Raw genomic sequence first — 22799 nt, 5'->3', positions numbered from 1 at the left:
TAGATACGTGAAGATGCCGGTTTCCTAGCCTTTATCATGGTCTGTATGACGCTGTGGGAAAAACCTGCGTCCTTTAGGACCGCAGCCTCAACGACCATACCATTAAATTCAGAGAACGAGAATTCGGGTGGAAGAGGGGCCCTTGCGATAGGAGATCCAGACGGTCTGGGAGCCTCCAGGGGACGTAAGATAGCATGTTCACTAGCTCCGCATACCAGGCTCTTCGAGGCCAATCTGGAGCTACTACGAGAACGGGAACCCCCTCTGCCTTTACCTTTTTTACGACCCTTGGAATCAAGGGAAGAGGCGGAAACATATAAGGCATCTGGGACCGGGCCCAGGAGATCACAAGGGCGTCGCAGCCGACGGCCATCGGGTCCTGAGACCTGGATACATACTGGGGAACCTTGTGGTTTGTTCGGGAAGCTATTAGGTCGACATCCGGAACGCCCCACCTCTGACAAATTTGGTTGCAGACGGCGGGGTGAAGAGCCCACTCGCCTGACACGAGCCCCTGATGGCTGAGAAAGCCGGCTTCCCAGTTGTCCACTCCTGGAATGTGGACGGCTGATATGGAGGGAACGTGGTTCTCTGCCCACCGTAGGATTTTTGCCACCTCTCATGACCTGCTTGCTGAGAGTCCCTCCCTGGTGGTTTATGTAAGCCACGGCTGTGGCGTTGTCCGACTGAATGCGGACCGGTTTTCCCGTGAGGGACTGCCAGCGGAGGAGGGCCAGGAAGATTGCCCTGATCTCCAAGAGATTGATCGGGAGAAGGGTCTCTTGAACATTCCAGCAGCTGTGCGCTGTGAGATGGAGAAAGACCGCACCCCACCCCTGAAGACTGGAGTCGGTGGTGATGACCTGCCAGCGTAGGGGGAGAAATTACCTCCAGCGCAGAATGGAGGTGGATAGCGTCCACCAAGTGAGAGACTGTCTCACACAGATAGGTGAACTAGGAAAAGTGGGCTCCTGTCCCAGACAGACAGGAGGGCCAGCTGGAGAGGGTGAGAGAGTGGAACTGAGCATAAGGTACTGCTTCCATGGAAGCGACCATCTTCCCTAGTACTCTCATACCGTGCTGTAGAGGCAGAGGGGCAGGGCGCTTTAGGGTTTTGATGCCCTGCCGAAGAGAAAGGAACTTCTCCTTTGGGAAGAAGACCTGGGCTTGAATTGTGTCGAATACCATGCCCAGGAATTCGAGACGTTGGGTTGGAATTAAGGTGGAATTCTCTTTGTTGATTATCCAACCGAGACGGATTAGCGTGTCCAGAGTGATCTGGAGACTCTGGCTGCAGTCCCGGCGAGACGGACCCTTGACCAGGAGGTCAACGAGATAGGGGATGAGGATCCCTTTTAATAGGATGGCCACTGCCATTACCTTCGCGAAGACCCTGGGAGCGGACGCTAGGCCGAACGGGAGAGCTGTGACCTGGTAATGTTGCTCCTGGATCGCGAAACGAAGGAACCTGATGCTGTACGCAAACAGGAATGTGAAGGTACGCATCCTGAATGTCCACAGAGCACAGATATTCTCCCGGTTCCATGGAAGCGATCACCGAGCGCAGTGACTCCATCTTCAATTGTCGAATCCGAAGGTGGCGGCTCAACTGCTTGAGATCCAATATCGGGCAAAGAGAGCAGTCTTTTTTTGGAACTACGAACAGATTTGAGTAAAAGCCCGAAGGAACTGGGACAATTACCCCTGAGGCGAGGAGGGAAGCGACGGCATGGAGAAGCCTTGGGACATGGGAGGGCTGCTTGGGTGGACGAGAGAGGAAGAAAATTCTATTTTGTAGCCCGATGTAACGATCTCCCTGACCAGGCGTCGTCGACCACCGATAACCAAGCCTCCGTGAACAGAAGAAGCCTGCCTCCCACCCTGGAAAGATTTCCAGGTGGGGGTGATCTGTCATTTTGAAGAAAATCTGTGCCCGCGAGATCCGGTAGGTTTAGAGGAGCGGCTCTTAGCCCTCCAGTGAGGGGTAGGCCTGAAGGAAGGTTTCCTTCGTTCCTCTTGAGCGGAAGAACGGTCCTGCTGAGAGGCACCACCTGAGGTGAATGACCGAAAGGGGTGAAAGGATTGGGGTCCCTTTCTATTGAAGGGGCGCCTAGGTTTAGATTGAGGTAGAGAAGTGCTCTTACCACCAGTGGCGTCCAAGATAATCTGGTCCAGCTTTGTGCCAAAGAGCCTGGAGCCCTGGAAAGGCAGACCAATGAGGGATTTTTTTTTAGAAGCTGGGTCTGCGTTCCACGTATTCAGCCAAAGGACTCAGCGAATGGCAATTATGTTGCTGTTTGCCCTTGCAGAGCAAGCAGCCACATCCAGGGAGGCATTTAAGAGTATTTTCCAGCGTGGGCAATCTGGTCTGCTAAATCCGTTAGCTTCTCAGAAGGAGTCAAAGCTACAATGCCCCTGCAAAAGATCTTAGCCCAGGCCGATACGGCTTTCGCCACCCAAGACGCGAAATTGGGGCAGAGAGAGGCGCTGGATGGGGGGTCTGTACCTGCTTGAAGATCTGTCCCTCTTCATAGCTGAGGATCGCGTCAGGAGCTCTCGGAACGTAGAGAGGGTCCTGGAAAAGAAGATCCTCCTTCCCGCACCATATCTGGAACAGCGCAGAAGACGGTGTCATCCCCTTACAAGAAGGGGGGAGGTCACTGCAGGTGGCTACAGTCTTCCTCTCAGCCCTCTCCAAGGAGAGGGGCGAGGAGGGGAAAAGGCGAGGCTGGCCACCAAGAATCACCCTGAAACACCCGTAAGAGTGACAGGGGACAGAGTCCTGCCAGTGGGTCGAGAGTGGGCGATACCACACTGCTCTCTCGGTCGCATAACGTGGGGAAAACCGGGTGGGAAGCTGCACCCTGTTACCCAGAGAATTGAATCTGAAAGAGAAAAGGGGAAAACTATTAATAAACACACAAATCCCTGAAAAAGAAAAAAAAAAAAAAAAGATAATGCGAATCTGATGTTAGATCCACGTCCGCCTCCTACGGACACTAAGCAAAAACTGAGTAGACTTGTGCCTGTCGGAGGGTGTATACTGCCGGGGAGGAGTTATTTTTTCCTTATTTGCATAGTGTCAGCCTCATAGCAACAGCACCATAAACCCATGGTTACCTGTGTCCCCCTATGAAGCGAGAAAGAAATGTGCTTATCACAAAAGGGTTAAATAAAGGGTGCAGTCCTGAGCCAACTTGTAAACTCCTTACACTGTTTGCTGCAGGACCATTTCATCCACATATGGCGTGAAGCTGGGCAGGCTCTGTGGAGGATCACTAGGTGGCTGATGACTGCTTTTGGATGGCTGAAAAGAGAAAAAAAAAAAAAAAAAAATCACAAAAAGAAAAATTAAGAAGGTGTACAAATTCTGCTACAGAAATACGCTTGCGATCCAGTTATTGTTGTATATCGAGTAGTTGCACTTACCCTTCCAGAGCTCCAGCGTCCAGCTTTCTGTTCATTTTCCTTTGCTCGTGCTGGAGGTAATGCTACCCACGGTTGATCAGTTGTGGCAGCCAGGCCTCCTGGCAACGGAGCGCCCGCATTCTCATCAAACACTGCAAAACTAGAGTGGCTCGGAATCTGTTGTGGAGGAGCACTCAAGGCACTTAACCCTTGGCTACGAGCTGGGAGGAGAAAAAAAAAAAAAAAAAAAGTATATTTCTACCTTGTCCAATGATGTAAAGAAAAAGGGAAGAATATGAAATGGTAAAAAAAATATAAAATTCAGCGCCTACATTTCAGGGCATCCCCCACTCTGTTTATTGGAGCTCTCGCTTTATTCTTCCCTTTGGCTTTTAAATCAACCAGAGAACTTCGTGGCAGTTCAGCGACTTCTGAATCCTCTCCGCTAGTGCCCTCGCCAATTCCTTGCAATATCTGTCGCGAGACTCGTGCCTGGAATTGTCTGCAGAAAGAGTATTAAAGGTGATCGAGTTAAGGAGGAGGTGGGACAGATTTTTGGAATGTTTTCATTAATACAATGCAACAGCTTTACAATGCATGACCTAGCTCAAAGCATGCCAAGTAACGCCATCAACTCTGCAAATATCCTGGTAATGAAATGCTTCAGTCTGTCAGAACACACAACAGATCCAAGCCCGGTATTCATGGCGTCCAGGTGTCTCAATAGCCTGGTTGTATATATGAGAGATATTGTCACATCTTGCCTTCTTGAGAGAAACCCTTTAAATCACATATTGATGACCTCGCAATAGGCAAGACTCAACAACCCCAATTAACAGCCCGGCACAAATCCAGAGGGTGGAGAGACAGCTCCATGGATAGGTGGGAGAAGGACATCTTTGGAAAAAAAGGATGGCATAGGGTGCATGATCATCTTGCTCCGCAAGGATGTTTACAGAAGGGCACAGCAAGCTCAGACACCCTGCACAGGAAGGTGATCACCACCAGTAACGCCACCTTCCAGGAAAGAAATCTGGGAAAAATACTGCCAAGACGTTGAACGGGTGTTTGTTGAAGAGCAGATAAGACAACATTAAAGATCTGCCAGATCGCTGTAAGCAGGGGTACAATGGAAAGTTTTATTCCGCTTCCGGAATTTCAGAAGAAAATGGAAAGGGTAAAATCTGCCCCTTAAGGGACGGAAGGTTGAGGCCAAAGTCCAACCTGGAATGAGGAAAGGAGAGAATATTGGAAATGGAGAAGTCAAAGGAATTTGAAATCCAGGTGCGTGCAAAGAAGGAAAGTAGAACTTGCAAGTACAGTGGTAACCCGGGGCAGATTGAGGGTTACAGGCCCCAAGCATGGTTTGGATGACAGTCAGAGAGGCCTAGTTTTCAGAACGTTACCTTCAAGTGCCACACCGCAAGACGCAACTGAGGTAAAGTGGGGTAGAATAGCAGGGGCCCTCGGAAAAGAGGTAGGGATTGGGAAGAAGGGGCCCATGCTGAAGAAGGGGCCCATGCCGAAGAAGGGGCCCATGCCGAACAAGGCCAGTTCTAAGCTAGCAGAGACAATGGGGTACTGGAAAACACCTATACATTGCAAAAAAGTGCAAGATACATAGGAAAGTAGGAAATACCCAACTAACTTCAGGTGAAACTGAAAAAGAAAGAAGAGAGGCCTTGGATAAATAAAAACAGAAAGCGCCACTAAACACAGGATTTTTAGTTGATTACCGTAAAATCTGTTTCTCGGAGCCGTCATTGGGGGACACAGGAACCATGTACCATGGGTGTATGCTGCTGCCACTAGGAGGCTGACACCATGCACAAAAAAAGTTAGGCTGGGTTCACATTGCGTTCCCCCAGTCCGTTAGACGGACTACGCTACACCGCGGCATATTGCGGTGTAACGTAGTCCGCTAGCGCCGCCATTGACTCCAATGTCGGACGCGTCGCTAGCGCCGCCATTGACTCAAATGTCGGACGCGTCGCTAGCGCACGCCCACAATGGCGTGCCACCATTGAGTGACGGACCCTGAGACGCGGGCTGCAGCGTTTCCGGGTCCGTCACTGCTAGGGCAGATCGAGCATCTGCTAGCTCTATCTGCGCCAGCAATGTGCCAAAGTCAACACTTGCGTTACAGCAGCCCGTTTAATATATGTGTTGAACGGGCTGCTGTAACGCAGTGTGAACCTAGCCTTAGCTCCTCCTCTGTAGTGTACACCCCACCGACTGGCATTCTGAAACTCAGTTAGTGAGAAAGCAGTAGGAGAAACGATAAGGTTGAGAACATAACCACAGATATCAAAACTAAGCATGAAAAACGTTCATAGAACACAGAACAACAAGAAACTGAACAATCATGAGAGGGTGCGGTGTCCCCCAATGAAATGGCTCCGAGAAACAGATTTTATGGTAAGCAACCAAAAATCCAGTTTTCTCTATTGCGTCATTGGGGGACACAGGAGCCATGGGACGTCCAAAGCAGTCCCTGGGAGGGAATAACAGACTTCCATCAGGTCAGAGGACTCACCACTGCCGCCTGCAAGATCCTTCTGCCGAAGCGTAGGTATGGACCTTGTAAAATTTGGCGAACATGTGGATGGAAGACCAGGTTGCCGCTTTGCAAAGCTGTAGGGCGGAAGCCGTGTGGTGCACCGCCCAGAAGGCGCCGACAGCCCGGGTAGTGAGCCTTAACTCCCGGAGGGGGCACTGTTCTTGACCCAGTAAGCCTCCAAAATTGCCGGTCTGATTCAGCGAGCAATAGTCGCCTTGGAAGCCGGCAGGCCCCTACGCATGCCATCAAGAATAACGAAAAACGAATCGTCTTCCGAAAAGAGGCCGTTCTAGCGAGGTAGACCCTCACCACCCTGACGAGGTCTAGCTTGTTCAAAGAACGCTCCAGAGGATGAGTCGGAGCCAGACAAAAGGAAGGTAGAACGATGTCCTCGTTGGAGGTGGAAGTTAGAAACCACCTTCGGAAGAAAGGAAGGCGGAGGCCTCAGGACCACCTTGTCCTGGTGGATAACCAAGACAAAGAGGTCGACAAGACAGGGCTGCCAACTCTGAAACATGTCGAATAGAGGTGATGGCCACAAGAAAGGCCACCTTCCAAAAAAGAAATGACAGGGAAACCTCCCTGAGAGGCTCAAAGCGGGAACCCCTCAGGACATCTAGAACAAGATTGAGATCCCAAGAATCCCCAGGAGCCCTGTACGGAGGAGCAGATTGTTCTACTCCCTGAAGGAAGGTCTTGACCTGTGGTCAGGATGATAACGTCTTCTGGAAGAGGATGGAAAGTGCTGAAAACTTGACCCTTTCGGGAACTAAGGGCAAGACCAGCATCCAGTCCTGCCTGGAGGAAGGCCAAAATAGAAGGAAGGGAAAAAGACATGGGTGAAACGTGGTTGAACTCATACCAATGGAAATAAGCCTTCCAGGTTCGATAGTAGATCCTGGAAGGCGAAGGCTTCCTAGCCCGGATCATAGTGCGAATGACCCGATCTGAAAGCCCGGACGCTCTTAGAACTGCGGTATCAATAGCCATGCCGTCAAACTAAGCGACCAAGAATTCGGGTGGTAGATCGGACCCAGAGACAGCAGGTCGGGTCTGTCTGGAAGCCGCCAGGGGCCGTCCGCGAGAAGGTTGACGATCTCCGCAAACCAAGATCTCCTTGGCCAATCAGAATGACCGGCACCTCTTCCGCCTTGATCTTTTTCAACAGCTTGGGAAGCAAGGGAAGGGGTGGAAACAGATAGGGGAGCACGAACTGCGACCAAGGAATGGCCAGAGCGTCGACGCCCACTGCGAGAGGATCGTGGGACCTGGAGACTAATCGAGAGACATTCCTGTTGATTCGGGACGCCGTGAGGTCCACATCCGGAGTCCCCCATCGAAGACAAATCTGACGGAAGACCTCCTGATGCAAGGACCATTCCCCTGCCGCGAGGCCCTCGCGGCTGAGGAAATTAGCGGCCCAATTGTCCACATCGGGTATATGCACTGCGGATATCACCGAACCGTTGCCTCTGCCCAAAGGAGGATCTTGGATGCCTCGGCCAAGGCCAGAGAACTCGAGTCCCCCCTGGTGGTTGACATGCCACTGCTGTGGCATTGTCCGTCTGGATTCGAATTGGCAGGCCCCTGAGAATCCTTTCCCAGTGAAGAAGGGACAGAAAGATGGCCCGAATCTCGAGGACATTGATCGTCAGGGATGACTCCTGCGCCGACCAACAACCCTGAACCGTCAGGTGACGAAACACCGCACCTCAGCCGAGAAGGCTGGCGTCCGTCATCACCACCTGCCAGTGAACTGGAAGAAAAGGACCAGCCCTGGGAGAGGAGAGGTGACGTCATCCACCAGTTGAGGGAGTGTTTGACCCGGGGCGAAAGCCAAATCGGGCGATCCAGGGAAAGGACAGACCTGTCCCACTGTGAGAGAATAGCCTGCTGAAGAGGTCTTGAGTGAAATTGGGAGAAGGGAATCGCTTCCAATGTTGCAACCATCCTCCCCAGAACGTTCATGGCCGATCGGAAGGAGGGAAGCAGAGGACCCTGGAGCAATCGAACTTCCCGACGAAGAATGGTTCTCTTCGGTAAGCAAGACTCTGGACTGATGGGTGTCGAAGAGCATGCCCAGAAATACGAGGCGCTGAGAGGGAACAAGGCAGGACTTCTTCCGGTTGACAAGCCACTCGAAACGGGATAGGGTGTCGAGGACGATGGACAGACTTTCGTGAGCCTGAGAAAAGGATGGGGCCTTGATGAGTATGTCTTCGAGGTACGGAAAAAGCACTACGCCTCTGATCCTCAAGATGGCTATCAGTGCTGCCATGATCTTTGTGAAAACCCAGGGAGCGGTTGCGAGACCGAACGGCAGGGGGACAAACTAGAAATGCTCCTGATGTACTGCAAAACGAAGAAATCTGTGATGTCCCGGAAATATAGGGACATGAAGATAGGCGTCCTGGATGTCTATGGAGCCCCGAAATTCCTGAGCCTCCATGGAAGAGATTACCGAACGAAGGGATTCCATCCTGAAGTGTCTTAGACTAACCCTTTTGTTCAGTAATTTGAGATCCAGAATGGGCCGAACCTTGCCGTCCCTTTTCAGTACCACAATCAGGTTTGAATAGAAAACTGAACTGTTCTTTTTCTGGAATGGGAACGATTACCCCAGATTTGAGGAGGGAAGTGATGGCTGCAAAGAAACCCGGAACTAGAGCGGGGTCTCTTGGAGGGCAGGATTAGAAGAAAATCCCGGGGCCGTGAAATGAACTCTATTTTGTATCCTGAGGATACAACTTCCCTGACAACGTCCTCTACTGAGGTGATCCAGACATCCCTGAAGAAGAGGAGACAGACGCTCAGATTGGGAGGTGCACTAGAGTCTTGCCGTGAGTCATGCCGAGGTGGATCTTCCAGTCCTAGACCTGGAAGATCTACCTTGGGAGAAGCGGGAACACCAGGAAGGAGTGGATCTAAAGGATACAGTCTTCTTCTCTTGATGTGCCCGTGGCCTCTGCTGTTGCTGGGAAAAGGAGTTTGACGCCGCGAAGCGACGAAAAGGCTGAAATTGCCGCCCAGGAGGAGGCGGACGAGGTTTGGTCTGGAGAAGAGAGCTTGTGCCCCCGGTAGCGTCCTTAAAAACTTATAACCAGCTTGGAACTGAAGAGACGAGATCCCTGAAAAGGCAGACTGGTAAGGGACTTCTTTGATGACAAATCCGCCTGCCAGGCCTTGAGCCAAACGGAATGACGGATGGCAACATTACTAGACGCCTGAGCGGCACAAGACACGGTGTCCAGGGAAGCAGAGACCAAATATTCCCCAGCGTGAGAAATCTGGGTCGCAAGTTCCGCCAGCTGTTCTGGTGGAGCTCTGGCCAGAATGCCCCGACGGAGTTGTTTGGCCCATTCGGATATAGACTTCGAAACCCAGGTATAAGCAAAAGCCGGGCATAGGGTAGACGCGGCCGCTTCGAAGGCCGACTTCGCAAAGGATTCTATGATTCTTTTGTTGGAATCTTTCAGAGACGCTCCACCAGACAGCGGGTGGACTGTGTTGGTGGAAAGTCTAGAAACTGGCGGATCCACAGAGGGAGAAGAAGTCCAGTTGGCGATGAGATCCGGAGAAAAAGGATATAAAACGCCAAGGTGCTTTCCTCTTTGAAAGCGTCTAGTTGGATTCTCTCTTTCTCTGGTCAGAAGCTGATCGAACTCAGGATGGTGTTTTAGACCGTCTACGAAACCGCCTGATCTGCGGGTTCCGTAGAGGAATCTTTGATGCCACAGGTCTGATTGATCTCTCCAATGAGACTCTGAACCATATCCCTCATGCTAGCGATTTGGTTCGAATCTAGCTCCAAATTATCCTTTGAAGGCGCATCAGAGAAAGCTTCGCCTGACTCAGGGGAGGAGGATCGGGGAGAAGCCGATTGCAGAGAAGGACCGTGGGGCGAGATGAAATGGGAATAGGACTCAGAATGGCGTTCCTGTCTGAATCTTTTGCGGCCTATAGTGGAAGGTTCGGACGGAGCTTCCTGCAACCCGATGGCAACTGTGGGAGTCTGCAGGGGCAATTGATCGAGCACAGACAAGGGTCTGGGACACCCGTGTTTGATCTGCTACCGATTGTGACAGAACGGAAGCCCAACCTGGGGTGGAGGCCTCACTCAAGCGGAGCAGCAGGGTGATCCTGGGCGGTGGGCATAATGGGGTTGCTGCAGGCCTGACAGAGAGGAGAGGACTTACCTGAGTGAAGCTTGCAGTTACAAGATGAACACACAAAGTGTTTGACTAAGGCAGAGGAAGGAGAGGAAGAAGTAGGAGGACGAGAGCGACCTCCCTTAGAATTAGACATGATGAACGGGTCCCTGAGGAAAATGCCAGGTTAGGGGACAGGAGGGCAGAGGAGAGTGTCAGTCTGCAGGGCAAAGCTACTCACGGCAGACGTCCTGTAGCTTTCCGGCTGTAGGCTGCGAAGATAGAGCAGGTCCTGCAGAAGAATCAGCGCCGAACCCCACACCGAAAATGGCGACCGCCAGGAGATGCAGGGTCACACTGTGGGCGTGAAGTAGCAAAAATGCCCGCTCTCCAAGGCCGGAAGGGGGGGGCGGAGCTAACCGTGCGTAGGGAGCCGAAATCACTGACTCCTGAGTCTTGCGCTGGGGTCTTGCAGAGGAGCCGGTCCTCAAACCCCCAGGGGACCAAGACGGTGCAGCGCAGCAGGTGAGCCCGCTTTCAATGTCGGGAGGAGTGGGCGGGGCTAGACGCGCGGCCCGGGAGGACAAAGAGGACGCCGGTGGGTGGAGCTCGCCGGAGAACAGGAAAGGAGGTGAAAGTCGGGCGGAAGAAAAGCCCGCCCGAAGGAGAGGGGAAGGGGGCGGAGTCGCGGCGGTGGACTAGGCCCGAACAGAAGCCGGGGCCTAAATTAGTAACCGGCGACCGCCAGTGAGGGGAAGACAGAGCGGCTGCAGGCCGCCAAGGGAAAATAGCGTGGCCGCCTGCAAAAGGCCTTCCCCAGGCACAGCGGCGACCCCCTGGGATAAAAGGAAAGAGCCGGGTATGATGAAGTACCTGGAGGAGAGAGCCTCCAGGTAACCCTGAACGAGCCCTGCGCCCCCCGCCCAGAACAGTCCCTATCTGAGGAGGGGGCTAATGAATACTCACCTCATTCATCCCACGTCGTAGATCACTCACATGAAGATAGTGTCCGGGAAGAGAAAGAGAGAGGTACCTCATTCCAAGGAATAAGATCAGATGTCTAGATGCTGATGGACGTCCTCGTCTCCACCAACCGACAGGCTCTGGAGGGCGAGTGGGTGGGAGACGGAGCTAGGACCGGTCCGGACATCCTAAACACACTTGTGTGTTAAGGTACCGTCACACTAAACGATATCGCTAGCGATCCGTGACGTTGCAGCGTCCTGGCTATCGATATCGTTCAGTTTGACACACAGCAGCGATCAGAATCCTGCTGTGATGTCGTTGGTCGCTGCAGAAAGTCCAGCACTTTATTTCGTCGCTGGACTTCCTGCTGACATCGCTGAATCGGCGTGTGTGAGGCCGATTCAGCGATGTCTTCGCTGGTAACCAGGGTAAACATTGGGTTACTAAGCGCAGGGCCGCGCTTAGTAACCCGATGTTTACCCTGGTTACCAGCGTAAAAAACAAAACAAAAAAAAAAACACTACATACTTACCTTCCGCTGTCTGTCCTTCGGCGCTCTGCTTCTCTGCCCTGTGTAAGCACAGCGGCCGGAAAGCAGAGCGGTGACGTCACCGCTGTGCTTTCCGGCCGCTGTGCTTACACAGGACAGAGAAGCTGCAGCGTCGCTTAGTGTGACGGTACCTTTAGGGGTCTTGGTCCTGCTGTCGGATCTATGAGGATACGGGGTGGCAGTACACGCTGTACTCATAGTCCGTATTGTGGTATTACAGTTGTGACTATTCATACTGTATCCCTCCAGAAACCCGAAAGGGAACGACACACATTTGAGGTAGATAAGGGTCTAATAAAAGGCCCGTGTCCACCTCCTACTGACACTAAGCTAAACTGAGTTTCAGAATGCCAGTCGGTGGGGTGTACACTGCAGAGGAGGAGCTAATTTTTTTTGTGCATAGTGTTAGCCTCCTAGTGGCAGCAGCATACACCCATGGTACATGGTTCCTGTGTCCCCCAATGAGGCGATAGAGAAATTAAACTTTTTAAGGAGTAAGGGACAGGAGAGAAGCCTGACCAAGAGAAAGGGGGTAGTTGAAAGCGCTTTGAGGAGGGATGGAAGGTGATGTTCATCTGTTCACCATCTTTGTGCTCATGACGGTGACTCTTTCAGTGGCCCTGCAATGACAGTGGGGACACAGACATTCATCTGTCAAATCAACTTAGATGGTTGATCAGCGAATATATGGGAACTACCAAAGAGGAACTTCTAGTGTGTTAAGTACACGCTGTAGCCTCCCAGTAGAAGAGGAAAAAAAAAAAAACATGGGGGACACCGATGAATGGGACAGTTGCAAAAACAAATTTTGCTTACTTCATTGGTTGAAACCATGGGTCCCCCAATAAAGGCCGTGATAAAGATTTTATGGCAAGTACCAAATATCCTCTTTTCTCAGGCACAAAAATCTTCGTAACAAATCTGCAGTGTGTGAATACAGATCGAGAATCTCTTACTTGTGATGGGCTTCGAGTTTCTCCAGGGGCTCAGCTCTACGTTGGATGCCATCCTGGAATATGGAGTCCGCTTTCTTATAATTGCCCCTGGCTTCGTAATCTTCTGCCCAAGTGACATAGAGTTGAGCGTGTAGAATACCGATCCCCTGGCTGTGTAAATAGCTGTACAAGTCTGCAGGCTCTGTGCAGAAATGAGCCTAGGACAACAGAAAACACCTAGTATCTCGCGACGGGAGAGGTGATCATTTATAAATTACAGTAAGTTACAAGTATTCTAAGTAACAGGGGTATAGTACTTGTAGCCAGAGCTCTCACTTCCTCCAGATGTCTGAAGGAGAAAACAAGGTAGCCAGAGCAGGAGGCGAGCATAAGTGTTATTTTACAGGGGGAAACAGAAGGATTGAGAAGGGGTTGTCCAAGAAGTGGACAATCCCTTTAACATCCTAATCATAAAAGTTGTGATTACAAACAAAAAGTCCTATCAAATACTCAGAACAGTTGGCTCACTACTCAAATTTTGGGCTGTCTTCCGCTACCTACGAGTCCATATATTTTATGATCATGCAAGTATCCCAAAACATTTCATAAACTTGCAACTATCAAGTACTAGAGTTGTTGGGAATTGATTTGAGGCAGCCACGTTGAATACACGTGGCCACAAGATTGGAGGCCTGAGAACTGCCTCTTACCCAACGGCATCCCTGGGTCCTCTTTTCATGTCATCATAGCAGTGGTCCAGACTTGTTAATCCAAAGAAGAACCGCGGATGCTGGCAGGTAGGAGGCGGGTTCTCAGTGCTCCAGACTGGTGGCCACAGATTACCTATGTGAATCAATTCCCCCATCTTTAATAAGTACCCATTAAAGGGCTTGTCCGGGACTTGCCTAATGCCTATGGATGACCTATTTTTTTGGATAGGTCACAAATATGAAATCGATGGTGGTCCGACACCAGGCAACTCTTACCTGCTTCGGTAGGTATGGGATGTAAGCAATGAATGGAGTAGGATACAGCAGTTCCACACATTATTTAGTTTCTGATGCAAAGTGCATCAGTTTATCTCCAACTCACTCTGAACTCTATACGTTCTGTTAAGTAGAGTACATGGTGTAACCATAAAAGCTTACAAATGAAAAATTATTTGGCTGAACTTACAAACTTAAGGCAAATCATGAGATAGCGTAGGTCCCCATAGTATTTCTGCTCTTGGTGGAAGATCTTGACTGCTCTCTCAAGCAGCAGACACAGGTTATTCTCTTTACCGCCCTGAGGAAATGCTTGTTCTGTCCATTTTATATACCTACGACATAGGAAAAGTTTTTTCTTTATTAATTTTTTTTATAACTTTGATATTGTAAGAACTAACCCAGAACCAATCACAATTACAAACCCCATAACATAAGAACTTTGTTATGCCTCTAAAAAAAAAGTTTCACTAGTTGTTACGGAGGCTGAGAAGGAAAGCGCTTGCTGTTTTTCAGCAAAGTCACAGATGGTGCATTATAGAAACATTTTCAGTAAATGATCTATTTTATAATAATAATAATAATAATTTTTATTTATATAGCGCCAACATATTCCGCAGCGCTTTACAAATTATAGAGGGGACTTGTACAGACAATAGACATTACAGCATAACAGAAATACAGTTCAAAACAGATACCAGGAGGAGTGAGGGCCCTGCTCGCAAGCTTACAAACTATGGGGAAAAGGGGAGACACGAGAGGTGGATGGTAACAATTGCTTTAGTTATTCGGACCAGCTATAGTGTAAGGCTCAGGTGTTCATGTAAAGCTGCATGAACCAGTTATCTGCCTAAGTATGTAGCAGTACAGACACAGAGGGCTAATACTGCATAAAGTGTATGAGAACATGATGCGAGGAACCTTTTTTTTTTTTTTTTTTTATTATAAATAGGCCACACAGGGATCGTTAGGTTAATGCATTGAGGCGGTAGGCCAGTCTGAACAAATGAGTTTTTAGGGCACGCTTAAAACTGTGGGGATTGGGGATTAATCGTATTAACCTAGGTAGTGCATTCCAAAGAATCGGCGCAGCACGTGTAAAGTCTTGGAGACGGGAGTGGGAGGTTCTGATTATTGAGGATGCTAACCTGAGGTCATTAGCGGAGCGGAGGGCACGGGTAGGGTGGTAGACTGATACCAGGGAGGAGATGTAGGGTGGTGCTGAGCCATGGAGTGCTTTGTGGATGAGGGTAGTAGTTTTGTACTGGATTCTGGAGTGGATGGGTAGCCAGTGTAATGACTGGCACAGGGTAGAGGCATCGGTGTAACGGTTGGTGAGGAATATGATCCTGGCTGCAGCATTCAGGACAGATTGGAGCGGGGAGAGTTTTGCAAGAGGGAGACCGATTAGTAGAGAGTTACAATAGTCCAGACGAGAATGAATAAGTGAAACAGTCAGAGTTTTTGCAGAGTCGAAAGTAAGAAAAGGGCGAATTCTAGAAATGTTTTTGAGATGCAGGTAAGAAGAGCGAGCCAGTGATCGGATGTAGGGGGTGAATGAAAGGTCAGAATCAAGGATGACCCCAAGGCAGCGGGCATGTTGCTTTGGAGTAATGGTGGAACCGCACACGGAGATGGCAATGTCAGGCAAAGGTAGGTTAGTAGAGGGAGAGAACACGAGGAGTTCAGTTTTTGACAGGTTTAGTTTCAGATAGAGGGAGGACATGATGTTAGAGACAGCGGTAAGACAATCACTGGTGTTTTCTAAAAAGGCCGGTGTGATATCGGGAGCAGAAGTGTATAATTGGGTGTCGTCAGCATAGAGATGGTACTGGAAACCAAATCTACTGATTGTTTGTCCAATAGGGGCAGTATACAACGAGAAGAGTAGGGGGCCTAGGACTGATCCTTGAGGAACCCCAACAGTAAGGGGAAGGTGAGAGGAGGAGGAACCAGCAAAACATACAGTGAAGGATCGGTCAGAGAGATAGGAGGAGAACCAGGAGAGAACGGTGTCCTTGAGGCCGATGGAGCAGAGCATAGTGAGGAGGAGCTGATGATCCACAGTGTCGAATGCTGCAGAGAGATCCAAGAGAATTAGCATGGAGTAGTGACCATTAGATTTAGCTGTTAGTAGGTCATTAGAGACTTTAATGAGGGCAGTTTCAGTAGAGTGTAAAGAGCGGAAGCCAGATTGAAGAGGGTCGAGAAGAGAGTTATCTGAGAGATAGCGGGTAAGACGGGAGTGGACCAGGCGTTCGAGGAGTTTAGAGATGAAGGGAAGATTAGAGACAGGTCTATAATTAGCGGCACAGTTTTGATCGAGGGATGGTTTTTTAAGTAATGGATGTATGATGGCATGCTTAAATGAGGAGGGAAAAATACCGGAAGTGAGGGAAAGGTTGAATATTTTTGTTAGGTGAGAGGTGACAGCCGGGGAAAGGGACTGGAGGAGATGTGACGGAATGGGGTCACTGGTGCAAGTGGTCGGGCGAGACGATGCAAGGAGCCTGCTTACTTCTTCTTCTGTAACTGCTTCAAAGTCAGAGAGTGAACTAGATGCAGTGGGGGAGGGAGGAAAGTGCATGGTATGAAGAGATCCATTTTGAAAAGGTTCCCTTTTCCGAAACATCTTGATCCATTGTGTTGAGTTCAATGGCTTCACTTGGTTTCTAAACAGGTCTATAACCTCCCATCCCCAATCAGGTCACTCCTCAATATAATCACTCTCCCAAAGAAAATGTCATAGCTCTAAGAAATGGACACTGAAAAGTTGTATTCTAGTGTGGTGGTCTTCTCAAAGAAAATCTGGACTGGGTATGGGGGTTGATCTTCTCATAGTGCTTTAATTGTGACACTTCTGAGAGATTAAAGGTACCGTCACACTGAACGATATCGCTAGCGATCTGTGACGTTGCAGCGTCCTGGCTAGCAATATCGTTCAGTTTGACACACAGCAGCGATCAGAATCCTGCTGTGATGTCGTTGGTCGGAGCTAGAAGGCCAGAACTTTATTTGGTCGCTGGACTCCCTGCAGACATCGCTGAATCAGCGTGTGTGACACCGATTCAGCGATGTCTTCGCTGGTAACCAGGGTAAACATCGGGTTATTAAGCGCAGGGCCGCGCTTAGTAACCCGATGTTTACCCTGGTTACCATCGTAAAAGTAAAAAAAACAAACACTACATACTTACCTTCTGCTGTCTGTCCCCGGCACTGTGCTTCTCTGCACTGGCTGTGAGCGCCGGCCAGCCGGAAAGCACAGCGGTGACATCACCGCTCTGCTTTCCGGCCGCTGTGCTCACAGTCAGGGCAGAGAAGCACAGCGCTGGGGACAGACAGCGGAAGGTAAGTATGTAGTGTTTGGTTTTTTTTTTTTAATTTTACGCTGGTAACCAGGGTAAACATCGGGTTACTAAGCGCGGCCCTGCGCTTAGTAACCCGATGTTTACCCTGGTTACCGGCATCGTTGGTCGCTGGAGAGCTGTCTGTGTGACAGCTCTCCAGCGACCAAACAGCGACGTTGCAGCGATCAACATCGTTGTCGGTATCGCTGCAGCGTCGCTTAGTGTGACGGTACCTTTAGGATGGCAGAGTCTTCTATGGATTTCCTGGGGGTCCCAGAACGCCCAAACAATAATACATTTATCACCTCTACTGTGGATTGGAGATCACCATCTTGAGAACAACCAAACTTTTAGTCCATTAACTAATGACCTACCTGTCCCACACATCCAGAGGATCGTCTCCATTGTAGAACCGAAGCTCTAATTCAAAGGCCCTAAATAAAAAAGGAAATCAATTAATGAATGAAGAATCAAATCTTTCCCCTCCTGGCTATAAAAATTAAAAAAAACTCTTGGTTCCCAGGCGCTGATATTACACTGATATAGAAGTCTCTCATCTGCTGATTAGTCTATATGATCATACCGCCTCACCTTTAGGTTACACTAACACATTTCTATAAAGTGTCCGTGTGCCGTCTGATTTTTTTTTTTTTTTGGATCTCAAAATCGGATTAGAATAGGATCTGCCCTGAGTATCCCGGATCTCACACTCGGATCTGAGATTTCTATTGATGTGTGAATAGACCCAAGAAAATCCACGCTTCCCTGAGCCGCATGACAAAAAAAAAATTATACACACACGTGGTCAAAATTGTTGGTACCCCTCGTTTAATGACAGAAAAACCCACAATGGTCACAGAAATAACTTGAATAAGGCAAAAGTAATAATAGATAAAAGATCTCTGAAAATGAACGAATGAAAGTCAGACATTGCTATTCAACCACGCTTCCACAGAATAAAATAAAAAACTGTGGAAGCATGGTTGAAAAGCAGTGTCTGACTTTCATTTGTTCATTTTCAGAGATTTTTTTTATTTATTTATTATTACTTTTGTCAGATTCAAGCTATTTCTATGACCATTGTGGGTTTTTCTGTCATTAAACGAGGGGTACCAACAATTTTGACCATGTGTGTAAATATATACAGTGGGGCAAAAAAGTATTTAGTCAGTCAGCAATAGTGCAAGTTCCACCACTTAAAAAGATGAGAGGCGTCTGTAATTTACATCATAGGTAGACCTCAACTATGGGAGACAAACTGAGAAAATAAAATCCAGAAAATCACATTGTCTGTTTTTTTAACAATTTATTTGCATATTATGGTGGAAAATAAGTATTTGGTCAGAAACAAACAATCAAGATTTCTGGCTCTCACAGACCTGTAACTTCTTCTTTAAGAGTCTCCTCTTTCCTCCACTCATTACCTGTAGTAATGGCACCTGTTTAAACTTGTTATCAGTATAAAAAGACACCTGTGCACACCCTCAAACAGTCTCACTCCAAACTCCACTATGGTGAAGACCAAAGAGCTGTCAAAGGACACCAGAAACAAAATTGTAGCCCTGCACCAGGCTGGGAAGACTGAATCTGCAATAGCCAACCAGCTTGGAGTGAAGAAATCAACAGTGGGAGCAATAATTAGAAAATGGAAGACATATAAGACCACTGATAATCTCCCTCGATCTGGGGCTCCACGCAAAATCCCACCCTGTGGGGTCAGAATGATCACAAGAACGGTGTGCAAAAATCCCAGAACCATGCGGGGGGACCTAGTGAATGAACTGCAGAGAGCTGGGACCAATGTAACAAGGCCTACCATAAGTAACACACTACGCCACCATGGACTCAGATCCTGCAGTGCCAGACGTGTCCCACTGCTTAAGCCAGTACATGTCCGGGCCTGTCTGAAGTTTGCTAGAGAGCATTTGGATGATCCAGAGGAGTTTTGGGAGAATGTCCTATGGTCTGATGAAACCAAACTGGAACTGTTTGGTCGAAACACAACTTGTCGTGTTTGGAGGAAAAAGAATACTGAGTTGCATCCATCAAACACCATACCTACTGTAAAGCATGGTGGTGGAAACATCATGCTTTGGGGCTGTTTCTCTGCAAAGGGGCCAGGACGACTGATCCGGGTACATGAAAGAATGAATGGGGCCATGTATCGTGAGATTTTGAGTGCAAACCTCCTTCCATCAGCAAGGGCATTGAAGATGAAACGTGGCTGGGTCTTTCAACATGACAATGATCCAAAGCACACCGCCAGGGCAACGAAGGAGTGGCTTCGTAAGAAGCATTTCAAGGTCCTGGAGTGGCCTAGCCAGTCTCCAGATCTCAACCCTATAGAAAACCTTTGGAGGGAGTTGAAAGTCCGTGTTGCCAAGCGAAAAGCCAAAAACATCACTGCTCTAGAGGAGATCTGCATGGAGGAATGAGCCAACATACCAACAACAGTGTGTGGCAACCTTGTGAAGACTTACAGAAAACGTTTGACCTCTGTCATTGCCAACAAAGGATATATTACAAAGTATTGAGATGAAATTTTGTTTCTGACCAAATACTTATTTTTCACCATAATATGCAAATAAAATGTTAAAAAAACAGACAATGTGATTTTCTGGATTTTTTTTCTCAGTTTGTCTCCCATAGTTGAGGTCTACCTATGATGTAAATTACAGACGCCTCTCATCTTTTTAAGTGGTGGAACTTGCACTATTGCTGACTGACTAAATACTTTTTTGCCCCACTGTATATCATCAGATGGACATTTCACATTATAAGCCTTAGCTGGAGAGCCATAGATTAGCACTCAGAATCGAAATTAACAGCTGGAAACTTTATAGGTAAAATGCCGGGTGCAGCCAATAAGCACATCCACGTGCAAGGCCACATGGAAGAAACATGTGCACTCACTCACCCAAGATGATGGCACATGGGTTTCAGAAACTACAACATTGGACTCTACAAAGAACATGACTAATGATCAGATGAAGTGATGTATTTGTCAGGAGAACCCCTTTAAGAAATCTGTCACAATGAAAACCCCCAATTTGGACTCGGGAAAGAAGGGCCATTTTCAAGACTTAGGTTCTGATTACCAGTCCTTTAAGGGGTTTTCCGAGAAATGTGCTCAAATAAATACAAATTTAATTAAAACATTTTTCTAAAAACTTCATCTAGCAAAAAGTTGTGCTTTACCTAGTGCAGTCTGTCAGGATTCCAAGATGGCAGCTACCATCAATCACACCTAGATTTCAGGATAGGATGCGTGAAGAACAAGACAGAGGTCAGATCAGAACAGCGTCCAGTCAGGTATCATGAATGTGCACGCCTCTCCCATGTCATCAGGACGAGGTGTGATGAATGGTAGCTGCCATCTTGGAATCCTGACAAACTGAACCGGATGAAGCCACCGTTTTTGCTAAATTATTTATAAAAATGTTCAATATTTAAATGTGTATTATTTATTTTAGCACATTTCTGAGAACTTCTTTAAGTCATCAATATCAGACTAATGGAGGTCCGATAGCCGCCACCCCCGCCAATGAGCCATTTACAGGTCCTGGAGTAAGCAGGGACACCACAGCTCCGTGCACCTTGTAGTTGTCCTTCTTGGGTACTGCAACTAAACTCCCATTCACTTCAGTGGGATCTGAGCTCCAGTGCACAAACACAACCTCTACGCAGTGTACGGAGCTGTGCACACTTTAATCCAGTGTAGGACATCCATATTTTAGCCATAGACAATAGTGATGAGCGAATATAGTCGTTACTTAAGATTTACCGGGCAAGCTCGGGGGTCCTCCGAGTATTTGCAAGTACTCGGAGACTTAGTTTTCAGCGCCGCAGCTGAATAATTTACAGCTATTAGGCAGCATAAGTACATGTGGGGATTGCCTGGTTGCTAGGGAATCCCCACATGTGCTTAGGCAGGCTAGTAGCTGTAAATCATTCAGCTGTGGCAAGAAAAACTAAATCTTCAAGAACTAAAAAAATACTCGGAGGACCCCCGAGCGTGCTCGGAAAATCTGGAGTAACGAGTATATTCGCTCATCACTAGTAGACAACCTACATCGTCCCTGTTGGTGGAACACTCACTGTTTCTTTTGCTGGACAGCGTTGTGATTGGCACTCTCCTGCTGGGTGAGAGCTTCCTGCAGGGTGGACATCGTCCTCCCCTGGCGAAGAGGTTGAACATTCTCCTTACTTAGTTCCCACTCGTCTCCAGCCTGTGCCATCCTGAATGGCAGCTGTAAAAAAAAAAAAAAAAAAAAACATTAAGGACTTTGTATCCCTAAAGATGAGCCAGATGACGTAACCACAACACAGGATGTGGGGGGCATAGAGATCGTATCCCTGCTAGAGTAGAGCAGCAGGGCACACATTGGATTCATTCCATAGGCCTCTTGTGGCAAGCGCAGAGAAGAAAGAGCAGAGCATGGATGTCCCTCCAGACCTATACGCTCTAGACATTCCATACATCTCCCATTGGGAGTGGAGAAAATGTGAACTTTAATTTATTTGTTTGATTTTTTATTTTTTTTTTTGGGGGGGGGGGGATTAAAGTTCCAAAAAACGACTTGATCCTGATAAGATGCATTTGTCGGACAACAGGTGGCCTTAGTCTGAGGACGCCTCCATATACACCGGAATACAGGTCGGGCATGCCGCCAGGGGAATACACTGTGCAAACGTGGACAGAAAAATGTACACATAGTAAAAGGGGATTTATCAAGTTGCACGGTTCCTCATCTTCCCGGCTCGCTGCTTCTCCACAGGATGGACAGCTCGGCATAATCACCCCAAAAGTCCGAACTCGGCGACCTCCCGGGCTGCTGGCAGGGGCAACTGGGCAGCGCAAGCAAGCGGTAAAGCCTTGTGCCGCACCTAGATAACCGACTATTCTGAGACTGCAGCGGTGGTCGGTAACCTAGGCAACAAGCCATGAGCCCTAACTGGCATTTTCCCTCAATTTTTAACAGAGGGGTGTTTTATTAAAAGTTAAATTCCTCGTTTCTACACCACTTTTCAAGAGTGTGTGTATACACACATATACATCAAACACAGCCCCTTTAAAAGCGCAACCAACTGCATAATGAGCTTGAACGATTACCGTAGAACTACAGGCTCCAGCACGTCCCGGTATATTGATGGTTCGCCACTCACCGCTCGTTCGGTTATTGCCGCTGTACTAGGGAAGGCTCCGGTGCAACAGAGAATTCAAACGCAGGCGGTCGCCCTCTGATTGGTCCAATCGCGGGATGTGTCTCACGTGACGCGCATGCCTACTGCCGCTATATTTCAAAGCTATGAGTTGATTCGCTAAAACATACCATGTGATCGCAGCAGGAAGTAGCAAAGGATTTTGGGAGATGTAGTTTCTTTTATTACTATTTTTTTTATGTCTGACTAGAAATGTCCCGTTTTCTTGGCCGCCAAAATTAACGTTTACACGGTGCACACCGACACAATGCAGGTGTAGATTTAAGTCAAATGTTTGTGCTAATTTTGGCCTATTCCTGACTACAGCCGGAGTCACTGTTAACCCCTTTGTCTCTACAGTCATTCCCCGCCCCTGCCCACCCCCTAGTTGTATAAGCCTAGGGTCTTTTTTTTTTTTTTTTTTGAGGGGTGGGAGTTGCTGATTTGTATTTTTATCCATTTTAAAAAATATATATATTTTAGTACTGTTTACTTGCCGCACAGATCCGCCATCTGCGTCTGGCCACAAAGGAGTGATGGAAAAGTGCAGCGACTCTCAGGATTTGGTGTGTCCTAAATTGGGAGACATTTGGCACCAAAAAACTGGAGCAAAAACACCTCGATCCATCTTATCTCTATCTCAAGAAGATAAAAAACATTCAACCCCCCTGATAATACCTGAGGAGATGGGAGTTGG

The 22799-nt window shown here is 48.4% G+C and overlaps 1 protein-coding gene across 4 annotated transcripts in view; it reads right to left on the bottom strand.

Moving 5' to 3' along the window:
- The window catches only part of BUB1B (BUB1 mitotic checkpoint serine/threonine kinase B), a 46200-nt gene extending 24044 nt beyond the window's left edge, over positions 1–22156 (bottom strand). For 2 of the 4 annotated variants that reach the window (XM_069729426.1, XM_069729442.1), the window contains exons 1-8: positions 22014–22126; positions 20999–21150; positions 17275–17334; positions 13744–13888; positions 12589–12785; positions 3741–3910; positions 3430–3629; positions 3213–3307 (exon numbers count right to left, since the gene is read on the bottom strand). In XM_069729426.1, the coding sequence (XP_069585527.1) occupies positions 3213–3307; positions 3430–3629; positions 3741–3910; positions 12589–12785; positions 13744–13888; positions 17275–17334; positions 20999–21138 (1007 nt within the window). In that variant the 5' untranslated portion in view covers positions 21139–21150; positions 22014–22126. Of the gene's footprint in view, positions 1–3212; positions 3308–3429; positions 3630–3740; positions 3911–12588; positions 12786–13743; positions 13889–17274; positions 17335–20998; positions 21151–22013 lie in introns of all 4 variants that reach the window. The other 2 variants (XM_069729450.1, XM_069729433.1) reach the window with 2 other exon arrangements.
- Positions 22157–22799: the final 643 nt, after the last annotated feature.

The sequence above is a fragment of the Ranitomeya imitator genome, chromosome 1 (assembly GCF_032444005.1).
Source record: "Ranitomeya imitator isolate aRanImi1 chromosome 1, aRanImi1.pri, whole genome shotgun sequence".
Lineage (NCBI taxonomy): Eukaryota > Metazoa > Chordata > Amphibia > Anura > Dendrobatidae > Ranitomeya > Ranitomeya imitator.
Note: the sequence above shows the minus strand (reverse complement) of the source record. Positions and strands in the feature narration are given on the sequence as shown.